An 18,689-nucleotide genomic window follows, 5' to 3' on the forward strand; every position below is an offset into this window, starting at 1 on the left:
TGGGTATGAATATGTATGATGTGTAAATGTGTTATTGCGTAAATATATATGTATATAAATTTATTATTACTACTAAAATTTTGTTTTTGTATTTTTAATTTATCATTAATACAATAAAATAACAAATTTCTGTTATGTCGCACAATAATAATAATATATATATTAAATATTAACCATATTTTACCATATGAGGTCACGAATAATATAATATATATATGAGGTAACATAACAATGTTTACTATAAGCCAATTTTATTTATTTATTGATATACATGCATAATTATAATTTATAATCATTAAAAATAACCGTATTTAACTAATATGCGTATTGGTAATTATAATGAGATTTGTATTCAAGGAAAAAAATAAACCGCGAAAACCATATATAATGTCCTTGGCTACCACTATTGTGGTACAACAAAACATCTGATTGATAACAAATATACTTTTTTTTGGTTGTTCCTTATCTATATTATTGATTACCATTTACATTAGCCTTTACAGTTTCCAAGAAATCGTACATTATCATAAATCATAAGCCTTATTCCTTTTGGATAATTTGGTTGTGATATGAGTCTCGATGGAGCGTGGTGGCCTTTTGTGTTTTGTATAATTCGTGACATTCGTGTTCTTAATTGTAAAACATAATTTTTTGCCTGTTGCACAAAATGTTTGGAAGGAGCCTGAAGACAACGAAGAGGCTGCTACATCACCCCACTTCACTGCGCACCGTCGAGTACCAAAGGTCGCTGAGGAAAAATTATGGTTAGTGATAAAATGTATTGTTGACTTATGCGATGTATTATTGAACACGCATGCAATGCGTGTTTAAATTTAATTAATTGTGTTAGCTTGACACTGACACAAGTGACAGAATTCTTAATCTACTAATCTAATACAAATATTTTACAATACTTCATGTAGTGATAATAAGTTTAAAAGTATTTAATGGATAATATTGTTTATCCTTTGATTGAGTTAAGTGAGTACAGTTTTTTTTATATTTGAGGAACAGAAATTTTATATTTTCATTACTTTAGGGCTTATTTTTATTTTTAGCCTTTGTTATAAGTAGATTCGGGTGTTTTTAGTTTTATATGAAAAAAAAATAATATAACAATTTTCATTCACATTTTATATTTAATTAATGGAAAATTTTGGTAAAATTTAATATTATTATTGTTAGTTTGTTGAAATATTTAAATAGATCTATTGTTTAATTCATAAACTCTTGTACTAGATTCTGCAGAGTGGAACGATAAATTTATTGATTTTACGTGTCAATCTTTTTTATTTTGGTCTAAAAAGTCAAGCTTCTGGTAGCAAATTAGATTTAATTTGTATTTTGTTGAATCAACAGTAGATGTTATTTCTTTGTATTTAAAAAAATATATATTTACATTTTGTAACTCAAAACTTGTTATATTATTAAATATACAAAAAAATTAAATCATCTCCACTTTAGATTTTTTTATTGTACACATTCATAATTTAATTTTAATTAACTGATCCATTATAATGATCTATCTATTAAATGACAATGTAAAATCAACACCCACTTGTCTACTTTTTTTAGTCTAAACTTAATAATAATTTATTAAATAATGATTTTTAACTATTTAATCAAATATAGTTAGTACTTAGTACTAAGTTAAAATTTACTAGAATTGTTTTACAATTACTGATAAAATATTAATTTAAATTGTTATGCTGTCACTTCATTAGTTTAGTCACTGTCGTGAAAATTAATAACAATGATAAGTATTTAATATACATTAGTTCTTTGGAAAATGTAACATAATATATGTTTTAATCCAATTTTATAACAAGCTTTAACCAAGAACTAAAAAGATATAATATAATGTTTTATACATTTTTAAAGTAAATCAAACATCAATACATTTTCTAATTAAATATTTTTCAGATTTTGAAGTCTCATATTTACTAATAATGAGTTTAAAAAATTAAGTGTTGTCTATACATTTTATACTAATTAATATCACTTCAGTTTTCCAAGGACTGGAATATTATATTAATTACAAATTAGATTTTTAATTAGAAAGACTCAATTCTAACTATTTCTATCTTTATCTAACACATGCAGAACATACATATTTATATGTGTTCTTTACCAAATGTACAGATTAATAATTTTGAAATTTGAATTTGCCATTAAATCTACTTGAGACAACTTTCCTAAATTATTTATTTTTTAACCTTAATTATTTCAAAAGTTAACGAACATGACATTTTTTTAATTTATACTATTTTAGGATTTAAGGTTATAAAATGAAAAATGTTACTATACAAGATCCATCTATATGGTAGGTAAAGAACAAATTTAAATTTCTATATGATATATGATATATGATATATTTCTATATGAGTGTTAGACTAAACCAGAAAAAATCAGTATCAAATCTTCTTAAATATATTGTGTAAACATTAATATAGTTATTTTATCAAAGACTTTTTCACGAGACCTACTTCGGGGCAACTCCTAAAACATGGTAATTTGGTTTAAGGCCCTAATAGTTAAACTCCTAAATCATAGAGACTCAATTTCATCTGATTTAACCAAATATAATGTATTTTTTTTTCTAAAATAAGTATATGATAAAAAAGATAAATATATAATGTAACATAATATTTTATATTTGCATTTAAACCCCATCATTTATAATATAATGGCTACAAGCTATTAAATACAAACAGGAACTATTACAAACTTCGAGTAAATTTCATTTCATGGTTAATGTTATTTTTAAATTGTAGGTTAATTGGAAAATGTATGCATTTTATTGTTGTTGTTTATTATTATCATGTACTATTATCAGTTTTATGATTTTTTACCATTTTCGATAGTTATTCTACAATTATTTTAGTTCACAATATTGTTGGTTTTCTACTAATTTAAAATGAAAATCATACAATGTTAAAGAAATTTGAAAGAGTAAGGGAATTAAAAAATATGCAATTGAAGAAAATACTAGGACTTAGATTAAAATATTTTGTAATGGTAATATCACAAATTAATTTAATTAAATATAATATTTTTTATTTTATTCTGTTTAAAATAAACAGGTATAGTCAGTATTATACTAATATATTTAGTACCTTAAAACAATCATATTTTGTGGCCTTATTGATCCTATTGAATGTGACATATGATATAATTTCTTTAAAAAAGCTAATATTATACATACGTTTAAACCTTAATCAAAAAAACTAAATAAAAATAATATTAATAATTAATAACTAACTAATAAATAAATTAAGATAACAAACATTGCAATATGAACAAGTAAATTATTCAAAAAAATGTATAATCCATTTTTTTTAAACTATAACTAATTTATAATTTTTTTTTTTTTACTCATATTTTAAATTAAATATTTCTAAGTAAAAATACATAAATATTTGTTAAATATGTTTTGTAAAAATTCATTTTCTTTTTTTTTTTCTTTCTTTATTTTTACTGGGAAAAGTCGTGACAGAATGAATTAATAAGATATTTGTGTATTCTTTGTTTCATTAAAAAAAAAAAATTAAATCAATTATTTTCTCTTCAAATTCTTTTGCAAGAACATTCACTATTGTTACAAGTACAATACTTTCTTATACAAGTATTTTAAGCCAAAAAAAATCCAAATTTGTCACATATATCTCATTACTTAAACTTCATGAAAAAAATACAAACTTTTTTGTCTAATTTAAATATAATATTATTACCACATACATATGGTATATATGACAAACTATTATATTAACCTAGTTTAAAGGTTTTTGAACTTTTGTTGGAACATGTCTAAGATGGGCGTCCAAAACATTATTAATAGAAAGTCAAATGATTTTATTTTTTGTTAATTGATTTTGATTCTTAATTAATATATTTTTATAAATAATAATCAGTAAATACAAACTTTTTTAACTGCAAGAGCTCAAACATATCCATTTTAGTTGTATTAATCAACATATTGGGTATGGTATCATGATGACTAAAGCTTTGAATATACATTTTTTAGAAGTATAGCATAATTGAAGATTTATCAAACTCCTTCATCCTAAAATATTTAAAATTGATTTAAAATATATTTTTTAAACAAATTAATAATTAAAAAATGTATTTATGTTTAAATTTGGTCCCCCTAAAATGTTCGCTTTTTGGTACCCTAGTACATTTGCTCGCTTTGTCTTCCTACTTAGCCCTCTCGAGATAGTTATTTCTATATACAATTTATATTTTTTAATTACTTATTAATATCTGTTTTTAGAATTTATTTCTATCCAATTAGTTAAATATTTAAATTGATCAACACCAACAAAATATATATTGAATTAATATAGGTATATTAGATTATTAAGAAATGATAAAATTATATTTTTTGAATCCATCAAAACTTTGTGAAATTTAAGCCATTAATAATTGAGAAAAATTAAAATTAAATATGAGGACTACAGTACAATACGAAGTACCTATTAATTATTCTATTACATTGTATAAAAATAATTTAAAATAATCATTTATTTTATTTATGAAAACCAATTTTTAAATTGAAAAAAAAATATTTCTGGCATTTGTATGACTGAATTAAAAATGTGTAAATTTATGTTTTTATAGTAGTAAGCGCCCATTAAATTTCATTTGTTATTGATTGTTTAAAATTTTACTAAGAGTTGCAAATAAAACCTAAATTAATGTAGTTGATAATATTTTTATATAGGTTTATAAATTTTAATGTGTACATGTACTTATTATATTTTTATTAAAATACATTAATATTATACAAGTTGTTTAAACATTGGATAATAAATAACTATTGAGTACCTATAAACATATTGTAATTTTAAATATTAAAAGTTGTAGATTATATTATCTTATATAACATTCATCATTCATACATTGTCAAAAATTAGGGACTTAAATTAATTATTTTCATCCAAGAATTAATTAAAAGTACAAATAACGATTTAAAATATACTTTGGAAATGAAATACGTCATAAAATAGAAAACGATCATTATTCTTTGTAATGAAAATAAGAAATACGCATTATCATGCTTACATGTTGTATAAAATATAATGTATAATATTAGTTTTTTATGAAGAAATTAATAGGTTAACAAAATTAAATGCAATTTATCAAACTCGTTAATTTTATTATAACAGTTGCTATCTTCTAATTATTAAAAAAAAAAAACCGTAACATATTAGTACATCATAAAATATTAAAACGTCAATGTAAAATCAATTAGTTTATCAAAATCAATATGAGATAAAAGATTAATCCACATCATTTTAGTGAAAATTAATATATTAAAATTGTTAAATAATGTTATTTATATGCAAACTGCAAGATAAATAATTATTTACTTTTATTTTATTCATAATTGGAAAATGAAAGTCATAAATATTTATATTATATATGTATATCTATAACCCATATCATATAGCTAGTTTATTTACTTATTTATTATTTTAACAATTATAATTAATATATTTTTTTTAACCTAGATCTGTAAACATTAAATAAAATTAATAATACGCGTATTTAATTTTACATAATTTCTAATTTTATGCTGAAATCAGAGGAACCTTTATATTATTTTGTGTAATACCAACTCACTTGAAATTATAATAATTCATACTTTTTTAATAAGCTCATAATACTATGTGTAGAGCCGTGGAGGTATCTTAAAAAAAATAAGTAAATTGATAAATTATAAAAGATATTGTTATGGTATAGAATTTGACGAATATGTGTTTTATACAGGTACAATGTATTCTTCGGTGTTGTTTTCTTAATAATATAAATAAATGTATAGACCGCTAAATATACCCACCTATCATAGAGTACAATAAAATAAACTTGGTGGAACCACGTATTCGTCGTTTCTAATTGGATATTGATTAATACTTAGAAGTCACATGTTTGATTATCTACATACCATGGAAATATTTGGTTATGTAAAATCGTAATGGTCATTGTTATGTGAATATATAATATAAAAGTATAAAACATATTTTTTCCTATTAGTTCCATGTGTAATAACTAATAAAATAATAACCAATAAATAAAGTTATTAATAAAAATGGTGAAATTCAAACACCTTACGTCATATTTAAAAAAAAAATAGACAATTAAAATTGTATTTATTTCGATATTCGTTAGATATATTCAATATTCGTATTTTAACTTAGTTATTTATGTTATAATTTTTTAACCAATAAATAATTTTGTTAATAATTCTTAATATTTTTGTTGAGGCTTTTATAATAATAAAACATTTTAATCAAATTTAAATTATTTTTAATTAAATATTGAAATGGTTGATTTCAATTATTCATCCACAATCAAACATAAAGACAATTTCTTAACATAATGAATATTAGTTTTAATAAATTTTTCATTAAATAAATAAATAGGTTTTAGATATAATACTACAGTACAGTTTATAACTAGTAATATCATAATATGCCATTGATATTATAACTAGATTTCTTAATTTTATATCATAACACCATTATTTTTATTAACTTTTGCTTTATTATGTTATTTTGTCGATACCTTGTAATAATTCATTTTTATTTAAACAGACTGTTCTAGGACTTAAACATTATGAAAGTAGAATAATATTTTAACATGATTTATATGCTGAAATATTATTTAAATGATTTAATAATATAATGGTCCTATATAATATATAAAACCAAATACTATTTAGAAATTATTGCTATTTAAGTACTACAAAAACATTAACTAATTTTAAGAGATGTGGTCAAATCATCAGGTTTCCATTACGCGAATATTTTAGATTAGTAATTATTTTAGGAACACGTGTTTTTCTAAAGGAGTACCTCTTATATTTGTAATGTGTATGTACACTGTACTCCGAGTATAAAAAACAACTTTCGCATATTTCAGGAAGTCATCAATTTCGTCTTATCTAATGCAAATTTCATTATATCACTATAATATTACCTACTGTTTTAGTAAATACGATTTCATACATTTACTTATGTAATATATAATTAAAAATTGATTTGAACTTTTGTAGCTCAAGAGTACGCCAAATCCGGATAGGTATATTATGTTGTTTCGCATATTTTGTATAAATGTAAAACATATAACGATATAACTATATACACTCGAAGCAAATTTGTACGTTGATAACCTTCAAGTACGATTATAAAGAGCGATCGCCGTACATTTTTTTTTGTCTAGTCTCATCAAATGCAAGATTACCCTCATAGAATTAACCTAAAGACCGCGCGACCCTCTGTTTATAAGACAAAGACAATACATGTGGATTTAGCGTTTTCTTGTAATACATATAAAAATATTTATGCAATTAAGTTTATTTTGAACAAATAGAGATTCAATCATAATGTAAATAGCCAACCTAGACAAAGAAGCCGAGAATATCTAAGTACATTGCAAGCTACGAAAAGTATACGAAATATAAAAAATAGTTTTTTTGATTTATTATTCTAGGTTTAAATCATTTATTAATTTAGCTTTACACAATAGATAAATAAATAAAGTTTTTTACATGATATTTTTGAACAAATTTATATTGAGCCCAAAACTTGCATGTATAAGAAGGTAATTCACAAATATGTGTTCGTTTATTTTTGTTACTTTAGTAAAAGAATTTCTACGAGTAATTAAAGTTTATTTTTAATTTAATTACTAATCAGTTATTACTAATTAATTAATGTAATATTGTAATGCAATACGTGTGTTGATATACATAATGCATATTATTTATCATCTAATAAAAAATTTACAATTAATATTTTATATTCCACAAGGCCTGAAGTTTAAAGGTCTTAAACTAAAGCTTAAACATTTATTGTTAGGCTTAAGACCCTTGTCCTTAGTGTATTAAAATCTGTATGCAAAATAAATAAATAATTTTATTTACTGTATCTTTGTTTACGTTAGTGACTTATATAATATTGTCAAAAAAAAATTAAATTTATTTATTATTATAACAAACTTATATATAATTTAGAAAAATATGTAAAATTGTAAATTATTTTATTGGACGTCCGATTTATATTTCTTATAGATATATACTATACATTGGCAGTATTATAAGCTATTAAGTATAACCTTTCAAATATACTATCGATATTACTTCGATTTTTTTTATTTCATTAAAGTATACACCAAGTAATTAAAGTTAATGATATATATATGGTATTTAATATTGAATCTCGAGTGTACCAAACAATCATATTGTTATAAACTTAAAAATTGTATTATAAATCGAAAGTTAACCTAAAGCTTAAATATCTTAAATAGTATTACTATTGTAGTTTTAGTTATTACATATTATTACCTTCCGTTATTTATTTTTTTATTTTTTGCAAATCCGTCGTCAGTAATTTCTATAAATTATTAAATTTGGCACCACTTATTTGGTCCATTGATAGTTTCTAAATACTATTGAACATATTATTTTTAATTAATTTTAAAAATTACCTAACAACAAATATATTTTAATAATATTCCCAACCGAATATCAAAACCAACTCAAATAATATAATGCCGTGTACTGAAAATAAATAAGATATAAATATAATAATTATTAATTTATAATCAATTATGAATTGAGTTTAATATAATGTTCATATTAAAAATATTAATAAATTAGTATATAATATAAAATTATTTAATATGCATGTTGTAGCATCAGGAAATATAAATATTTAAATTTAAGCTATTAACGCTTATATTATATTAATCTATATTCTATACTATCATATTATGTATTTTTCATAAGTATAGCATATTAGCATTACAACAGTACTGCGATAAATGTCATACCATAGTAGAAGTGGAAGTCATCATATACAAAGCAATTTTAAAATGTAGTCAGTCATTCTAATTTTGATAATCGGGCAACGATCAATTATTATTTAAATAAAAATGGTGTGACTAGCTTAAATTCATATTCTATCTCAAGTTTCAACTACCTGTATACAAACTATATATACCATTCATCATCACATAATCTTTGCAAATATTTATAAGCACCTATACGTGTATATTTTTACCAAAGGTCAATTCAATTAAAACCAATTGAGCTAGTTACTAAATTTTCGAGGGAAAATATTTTAAGGCATTAAAAATATTAGCCGGTCGATATTTTTAAATTTTTTATAAGTATCAAAAGTTCAATATAACTAAGGTGTTTAAAATATTAACGATATTTATTATAACATTGACAGTTTAGATATATATTAGAAATATAGATGAGAAAATAAAGAGTATTATAGCTGGCTGGGTATTACGAGTATTAAGGTCATTACGCCGACTGATTTACTCCAAACCTCTTCCATCACGCCACTACACGCGCGCTCGCACGCATCAATTTTATTCGTCTGATTTAAACATTTACACGCGGACACGCGTCATGGATGAACTATGGATACAATACTGCTATGAATTAATTGACATGTGTACGCAATATTTGTGCGCCTGTGTGTAACTTCGCCTATTTTGTTTGTTTTTTTACGTAATTGATTTTATTTTGTGTTAATTTTTATATTCATATGATTGACAAACTATTTATCTAGGTACTGGAAATGATGCCGGTGTTCAAGAAGTAGTGGCAAAAAATTCACGATGGTGGAGCTGGTCAAATCTGATTTATCCCATCCCCACTGGTGTAGGGTTGACATTACTAGCTGTACTTCAATGGCGTCGTTTAAACAAGCAACAGCCAGAAAACGAACAACAACCCATCTATACGCGGAATCTAAGGGTAAATAATTTCATCAAAATACTCTTATAATGTTTAAAACAAGTTATAATTGTTAAATTCTTTTTTGTGTGAATAAAATTGTAATGAAAAAATTATGATATGAAAAGTTTACTCATTACTGATTAAACAATGGCAAAACAACACTTGTTGGTAAATAACTGTTGCATACACAAGTACGAAATACACAAAAGCATTGCATTTTCGTTAGAAAAAATCAGATGAACATAAATATTATATTTTTATAATAGTATGAGCATATCCTATTAGATTCAACTTATGGACTATATACTTATTAATACCACATGTATTATAGTGTTAAGTTAATAAGTTTATTTATCTTAAAGTACAATGCTCGTTAATATAATCAGTTTCTATCTAAAATATGTCAGATAATATAATATTCCATGTTTATGTAATAGGATAATTATTATTTTACTATTAACCTATTATTATTATAGTTGCTTTATAAAATAAAGACTATTATTAAAGATATAATAATGATGGCGATTACATTAATCGCAATTTTTATACTACCTACAATCTATATAATACTTTAAATTACTATGAGCAACCTGAACCGATTAAAAAAGGGATTGAAAGAAATATTTCTGCTTTAGAAGATTTCAGCCAGTTAGAAAATAGTGTTTTTTTAAAAACGTAATTTATAACAATGCTTTATTTCAAGTGTAATATATAGGTACATTATAAAGTAACGCCATATTATACTATCGATACCATTACCATAGTTGCATATACCATGATCTACAAACACAAATTACGATACACTTTTATGCTTTTTTTTAACGTTTATGTATAAAAAATTTTAAACAAAATCATTTGATTAAAACGTTTGTTCAAAACACATTCTAACCCTGAAGCACTATTTTTTCTCTCTAAATATAAGCTTTACTGATCCATTTGTATAAAATTAAAATATCTATAAAAGCTAATGAAGTGTTATATACATAATATTCTTACTTTTAAGCTTGATAATAGATTTTTCACTCAACATTAAAGCAAACAATACAAATTAGTTCAGCTGAACGCAAATTTGCCATGTTTCGTGTGGACCAGAGAGAGAAAATAAATAATAACTAGCTAAAAATTAGAAATGGAAACTTTTGACGACGCATAATTTTTAATATACTTATAGAATGTTTTTAGTTTGGATAAATTGATAGGTAAACATTTTAGTTCATCGCCCTACGTAGCCTACGCCTTTTTTTTCGCTTTCTTTTTGCACAAATCAAAGTCGTTAATACCGCTCTTCTTACATTATAGCCCAGTCAAATTAGATTTTCAGTTCGGAAAAAATCCCATCAAGCTGAAATTTGGCATACACCTTTATAACGTCGTCATAAACAATGTGTAAAAAGTCGACCACGAAATCACGTGCGCGTCAAAGGTTATTTGTGGTCAAAGGTCATGAAAATAGCCTTTTTTTTAATATCTCGCTTGTTGCTGGTCGTACGATAAAATGTTTCACACGAAAGTTGTAGAGGAGGTAATTCCCTACAAAAAAGGAACTATGACATTTTCACGTAAGAGTTATAGTTTTTGAGCTATAAACCCTTCAAAATATATACTTTTAAAGAAATTTGTTTTTTTCACTAAAAACAAACAGCCTTTGCGTTATTATCTCGCTTTGAGCTTGTCGTACAAAAAAAAGTTTCAAATAAAAATTGTAGAGGAGAATATTGTCTACAAGTTGTTTTTTTTAATATTTATAATATGTAATTTCACTTGCAGTATTCACCAATTAGAAAATTACGATTACATAACGATAATAAAAATGCATTCGTTTCCACACCACCATTGAGATTTGAGGTAGAAGCTTGGCGCGTTTTTTTTTACATGGTTTCCCCTATAGGCCAAGTCCATTTACATATAACATCACTTAAAAAGTGATTAAATACAATATTTTAATTACTAACAAATAACTCAACTCTCGGTTTACTCATCATAATATGATGGCATGTCTTGCATTAGAATGTCTTGTTCTTCGTTATTTTGATGTTCATCAGCGTCGTTTTCTTCAGCCAAACAGTCTAGTGGGTTTATGCCTTCATATTCATGAGGTTCGTCTATGTCGTCTATATTTTCATCCAAACCATTCGAAGAACTTGAATTCAAGCATGATTGACCACGGCAATGTCCACAAATAATTGAACAGCTAACTCCTATTTTTCTGCACCCACAGTTAGTACTACAGCCTTTTGTACAATTACAAAAAATCATATTCAACAATTCTTCAGGTGCAGGTGGTAATAATGTAGTGACAGGTTCCAAAATATTGTCATTCATAGCCCACCCCCACTGTTCAGGATTTAATGTGTTACCCAGCCACACATGTATTTGATAATACACACGAAGTAAATGCTGTTGGGCGGCACTAGTTGTGGGTGGGAGTGATGATAATTTGACAGGTTTATTATTTCTGGTCAATTTGGCAAAAGTCAAAAACCTATAATTATCAATGGAGTCCTCGTGTTTTGGAGCACCATACATGGCTAAAATGAATTGCAATCCATGTTTAAAAATGTCTGCGACTGGACAGTTTTTTGTTTTAAATATTTCTGCTATTTTGGTAAGATCTGGACGTTTTTCAAATAGTTTTAAAACATTTACTTTTCCTTTATTGAAAAATGTAGACGTTGTATCACATCCAGTGACAGCGTGCAAAAATAAGATTATATCTCTACCATAATTGTAGTGGTCCATGCAATCAGGTGAATATATTTTTGTTTCAACTTTTCCTTTCCCAGGTTTTAAAAAAATAAACTTGTTCGCGTGACGTAGTTCGTGAAATAAGAATAACTAGGAGATCCACGTCTTCTCCAACAATTATTGTATTTTTAGTTTGAGCCTCTTCAATTGCCGTTTCTATGATAAGTACGTCGGCATCATCCTTAGCTTGTCTTGACTTAATATTAACGTTTTCTAATTTTTGCATTAGCGTACAAATTAATCTATTTTTATTGAATCGATTTGAAAGAAATGTTTCTTGGTTTGTAGGTACTGTCATAGTAGAATCATTAAAAACAACTTCCAAAGACCCAATAACTGACTCACATCGTCGATGCTGTTCCATTGCCTTTATGTTTTTACTATTATCATCATAACCATCAAATACAACTACTATATTGGACCCAAAATGATTTTTCAAATATTGAATATATTTATTTAATATACAATTATAAGTTTCACCCTGATGCCATACAACACGATGCAAAAGAAATCCACCGTCAATAATATAGGTTGAGTTAGAAGTATCCAATTCAACGACACTTGGTTTAAAACAGTTGAATAATGCGGATTTATTAGTTTTCCGCATACCTATTTCGTCAAATAGAGCCAAAGGGTATGGAGATAATTCAAATTGTAAATATTCATGTATATTTTCTTGAAACTTTTTATTTAAACTAATCCTTTGAAACAGTAGTAGAGGATCTATTGGAATTGAATAGTCATGAACTTTAATAGAACTTTTAACACTTAAAAGCGGGAGAACTCTGTTCGCACGCTTGAATTTAAAGTTATCAAATGTTGATCCAACCATACTATTCATTGTGACTATACCAACGTTATAAGCATCATAACAGTTAATTTCATTATTGCCGGTTATTCCATTCGCTAATGACATAATTTTGTTCGTACATGGGAAAGGATTGTACATTGTTAGCCACTCAATGATTTTTTTTACGTCTTCATTATCTTTATTTATGCGCGAATCTCTTGTATCAACATGCTGATCAACGGTGTCTAATGAAATGTTACAAAACGTTTCTAATTCTTCACATATTGAGTTCAAAGCATACATGCCATAAATCCATTTACTCAAAACGCTCTCTTGAGTACTTCTACCTCGTGAAACTCCTCCTTCAGTCTTCATTGATTTCATTAGTGATTGTTCGATTACCATATCACTCCAAGTTCCACAATTAAATTTATTATTGCGTCTAATTGTAAAAAATCCATCAGTAAATTTACTAATATACTAATTATTAAAGGTCGTATGATGGCAGGGCGCCGGTGCGGCGATGTGTTAGGAATTTGCAGCTGCCCGGGCAACGTGTATTGTTAAAAAATAAAAGGGAGTACCAACCGAACCTAACATTTTCATTGAAACATTATATAGTATAATAAATATAAAATTATATATCATATAATATATACCTACTAACAACATGCTGTACCACAAACAATCAGCCGCCCGTTATCCAGATATGCATTAACGAATGCATTTTTATTATCGTTATGTAATCGTAATTTTCTAATTGGTGAATACTGCAAGTGAAATTACATATTATAAATATTAAAAAAAACAACTTGTAGACAATATTCTCCTCTACAATTTTTATTTGAAACTTTTTTTTGTACGACAAGCTCAAAGCGAGATAATAACGCAAAGGCTGTTTGTTTTTAGTGAAAAAAACAAATTTCTTTAAAAGTATATATTTTGAAGGGTTTATAGCTCAAAAACTATAACTCTTACGTGAAAATGTCATAGTTCCTTTTTTGTAGGGAATTACCTCCTCTACAACTTTTGTGTGAAACATTTTATCGTACGACCAGCAACAAGCGAGATATTAAAAAAAAGGCTATTTTCATGACCTTTGACCACAAATAACCTTTGACGCGCACGTGATTTCGTGGTCGACTTTTTACACATTGTTTATGACGACGTTATAAAGGTGTATGCCAAATTTCAGCTTGATGGGATTTTTTCCGAACTGAAGCATTATTTTCGTCTAATTCGACTGGGCTATTATAATTTACTTTTGCATAAAAAGTGCTTTATTAATAATTATTTTATTATTTGAAAATATTAGATAAAATTTATAATTAATAATCAGTTAATAATATCTTCTCATTTTTAAAAGATTAATTGTTGAATTTATGAACAATTAAATAAATATTTTCCTATTTTTTTTTTATTATAATATAACATACAACTTAAGTCTACAGACTATACACATACCTACACTGATACACTACTATACGTCGTATTATATTAATTATATTAAACGTAAGACGACGTATTGTAGTATTCAATTATCTTTACTAAAATATTTGAGAACAAACCCTATCACATTTCGGTTATTCCTAAAATAATCGGGTCAAGTTATAATTAAACATATAATATATTATGCAATCTTTTGTTAGTTAGTTTTAAGTATGCAGTGGTTATGAAACGGGGCGTAGCGCTTTCAATAGTTTTAAATAGATAAACATCAATTTCAATCGAATTATTTATGAATTATTAGATACTAATTATTTATTTAATTTAACATTATTAGGTATCCAATTAATATATTAATATTCTATGAAGAAGTTTTAGAAAAAAATATATATATACTTCCCTTCATGAGAGGATTTTTGAACTCAGATTTAGCAAGTTAATATTATTTATTATTATATCATATTGATATTAATTGATTTTGTGATTAGTTATGAATTTATCAGGTATTATGTATACAAAAAAAGCTTTAACTTTCATGTGACTATTTTGTTAGTGTAACAGTACTTAATTGGAATAATTGGAAATTTAACATGATTATATTTCATATAAGTGCTGCGAAAAAATGTCTTTAATTACAATCATTTTTCTAATGCGAAAATCAGTTCTTAATTTTAATATTTCTAATTCAAAACAATAGCTAATGCTCTATACTCAATAGTTTATAATAAGTTAATAACCAATTATCATAATTTTATACCTAATGTTTAAAGAACCATTAACTCATTACTCATTATTGGTTTATTAAATGTTTAGTGATTGTTTATGCAACCTAGTACTAACCTTTTAAATAAACTTACTGCATTAGTGCATTATAGCCTGTAGACTGTAGTATTTGTATAAAAATTGTTTTAGTAGAAATAGATATCGCCTCAAAAAAATAACCCTCTGTATCATCTGGTTGTACCTATTAGGCCATAGACAATACATTCATTCTGAATAATAATTACTGTAATAACTAGAGCTCGGATTTATATGTAAATACATATTTTTACTGTGACTTGATAAATTAATTTAGGTGAGTTATAACTGATACATTTTTTTCAAGGGATTTACAATGGAATGAACTATTTTATTTTACATGTTTTTATATATTTCTCAATAATTCCACCAACCTAATGTGTTTAGCACACGCATTTCACCGAAACCACCCGATCAAAATTTACAAAAGTAGACCATTAATATCTACAGTCCAAAGTTCCTACCCATATTGAAATATTTAGAAATATGTACCTATCCAGATTTAAGCCTCTCTCCAAAACCAATTGTAACTAGATAGGAACTTGGTTAAATGCCGCTAATTATTATGTTCTTTTGAATTTGAAAATTTAAAAATACATGTTATAATAAATTGTAATCAAGATAATTAATATTTTTATTTTTTTTTTGGCTTTTTTATTTATATTTTATAATTTTGAATACCTTTTTTTAATTAATTTTACTATCTAAAATATAATTTGTTTTATTAGAAACTCATGTACATATGTATATATTCTATAATTAAATATTAATAAATAAATCATATTAGTAAAATACATATTTTGAGTTTTTTAGCACATATTTTGGTAGCATAAATACACATAAATCCATGCCCTAGTAATAACAACTATAATTTAAAAATAATCATGAATTGACAAATTAGATTAGTATCTTTTTAAATTTGAGTTTAATCAATAGCCCTCTTCAGCAACATTATATAATATTAAATTCTATATGACCAGATGTGAAACTGAAACAAAAAAACATTTTTATAAATTTGTAATGAAATTTTATTTTTTGTTGATTGTATTTCTAATAAATAATTTAATTCTTATTATGTTATTATTTTTCAGCTATCATTTTACAAAGCAATACCATTAAGAGCAATGTCACGTTTATGGGGTTATATTTCAGGATGTTACATCCCTAGGCAATTGAGATATTGGTTATATACTGCTTACTCCAAACTATTTGGCGTTATTATAAATGAAATTGAATTACCTATGGAGTCGTATAAAAGTTTAGGAGAATTTTTTTCTAGGCGTTTAAAAGATGGAGTTCGGCCAATATGTTTGGACAAGCCAATGGTAAGAAATTTTACATTTATCTTAAATACTTAATGTGTTATTTTAACGTGATTTTAAATTTTTATGTTAGTATATTATTTAAATCAATTATAAATTCTAACAGGTGTCTCCTGCTGATGGTACCATAGTGAGTGTTGGACGTGTTACGTCCTGTCAAGTCGAACAAGTTAAGGGTGTCACATATACTATCAAGTCATTTTTAGGTTCACCAACTTGGCAAGAAGACATAGTTTCTTCAAAATTAGAAACCTCACCAGTGAATACTGCAGCAAAAAGTGATATGATGAAACGAGACTCTACATCCAATAATAATTATAGTGGTTGGTCCATTAATTCCACTTTCCTGTTTTACCATTACGGTCTTCTCACTATGCACATGTATTGCATCAATTTCATATTCAACTTCCTCTCACAAGGTGTAAGCTTTTTTAGTCTTTCGTTTAAGAAACAAGATGTAACATTGTCAGACGATACACAAGAAAAAACTGTGTCTGTTGAACGACAAGACGAAAATGATGATGAATGTCAGCCATTTGATCCTCATTGGAACGAATATAAATCAAAATTATTGCACAATCCAGACAATGAATTGTATCAGCTTGTGATTTATTTAGCTCCAGGAGATTATCATAGATTTCATTCACCAGCTCAATGGACTGTTAAATTTCGAAGACATTTTCAAGGTATAATATTGCAAACATTTTTAATTTTTATATCTCAATATGTATTGATTTAAATCATTTTTGTAGGTGAATTATTAAGTGTCAATCCAAAAATAGCCCGTTTACTACCAGATTTATTTGTGTTGAATGAGAGAGCAGTATATATTGGGGAATGGGAACATGGGTTTTTCTCAATGACTGCTGTTGGTGCTACAAATGTAGGATCCATCAAAGTACACTCTGATAAGGTAAATTAAAAAAAAAAGTCACACTTAGTGAATTCTATTATTTACATAATGTTTATGATATCTAAAGGGATTGGAAACTAATAAGCGATGTCGCCGAAAAGACTTTAATCAACATGACCGTCCGTTTTCAACTCAATGGTCAATGGGACAAGAAGTTGGAGAATTCAGAATGGGATCAACAGTAGTCTTGTTATTTGAAGCACCCAAAAGGTTTATTTTTGATGTGGAAGCTGGACAAACCATACAAATGGGACAAGCTCTTGGCAAAATAGAAGTTTCGCACGTTGATTATATTACTTCAAAATAAATTGAGTAATTAATAAAAAAAAATTTTAAAATCCTCTTGTCTCATAAAAACTTCAGTACATCCTTCTTACAGACTACTTTAAGGCTGACTAAATTTTTAATTAATTTATATCCATATAATAATTATTAATTAATTATTTAGTTTTTATGTTTACGTGATAGAGTTTGGAGTCCTGGTTTTTGTAGACCAGTATTATTATATTATATATAATAATTATTTCAATTTAACAAAAGTATTTTAAAACAATAAAGACAATTTTTTTTTTTAATTATACTCTTATCCAATTTTGAATAATTAGAAAATATATGTTTAAATTATTTTAAAATTAAAAATGAGTGACCAAAACTTATACTTGTGTGTGCAACTATTTTTTCCTCTTTAAAAATGTAATAACTATTATAAATCAACATGATATTTGTTTGTGTGATATGTATAAAATATAAAATTAATTATGTTATCTAGTTAGTATTTTAAAAATGGTTAGTATGGAGTTTTTTTTAACTAGATATGAAAATGTACATGTACTCTTATAAACTTCATGGTTCAATTATAATAATTGAAGAAATTAAATAGTTTATTACTAGTTATTGGATACTTTTTTATATGCAAAT

General features: G+C 25.4%; 1 protein-coding gene across 3 annotated transcripts; it reads left to right on the forward strand.

Annotated features, from left to right (window-relative positions):
- Positions 1–479: 479 nt before the first annotated feature.
- On the forward strand, positions 480–18,112 carry LOC132919218 (phosphatidylserine decarboxylase proenzyme, mitochondrial). 3 transcript variants are annotated; one of them, XM_060980613.1, is made up of 6 exons: positions 480–764; positions 9,588–9,775; positions 16,628–16,861; positions 16,965–17,544; positions 17,611–17,771; positions 17,839–18,112. In XM_060980613.1, the coding sequence occupies exons 1-6, from the start codon at positions 668–670 to the stop codon at positions 18,076–18,078; spliced, it is 1,500 nt and encodes a 499-aa protein (XP_060836596.1). In that variant the 5' UTR covers positions 480–667; the 3' UTR covers positions 18,079–18,112. The 3 variants fall into 3 exon arrangements, with proteins under 3 accessions (XP_060836596.1, XP_060836598.1, XP_060836597.1); XM_060980615.1 differs by lacking the exon at positions 480–764 and adding an exon at positions 810–981; XM_060980614.1 differs by lacking the exon at positions 480–764 and adding an exon at positions 9,326–9,491.
- Positions 18,113–18,689: the final 577 nt, after the last annotated feature.

The sequence above is a fragment of the Rhopalosiphum padi genome, chromosome 2 (genome assembly GCF_020882245.1).
Source record: "Rhopalosiphum padi isolate XX-2018 chromosome 2, ASM2088224v1, whole genome shotgun sequence".
Classification (NCBI taxonomy): domain Eukaryota; kingdom Metazoa; phylum Arthropoda; class Insecta; order Hemiptera; family Aphididae; genus Rhopalosiphum; species Rhopalosiphum padi.

What these genes read in the sequence shown, in the direction of transcription:
- LOC132919218 (XM_060980613.1), top strand. Translation starts at nt 668, where the DNA reads ATGTTTGGAAGGAGCCTGAAGACAACGAAGAGGCTGCTACATCACCCC. An exon ending in GTCGCTGAGGAAAAATTATG is followed by an intron (nt 765 to 9,587) that starts GTTAGTGATAAA and finishes CTATTTATCTAG; the next exon opens with GTACTGGAAATGATGCCGGT. An exon ending in TATGTTTGGACAAGCCAATG is followed by an intron (nt 16,862 to 16,964) that starts GTAAGAAATTTT and finishes AAATTCTAACAG; the next exon opens with GTGTCTCCTGCTGATGGTAC.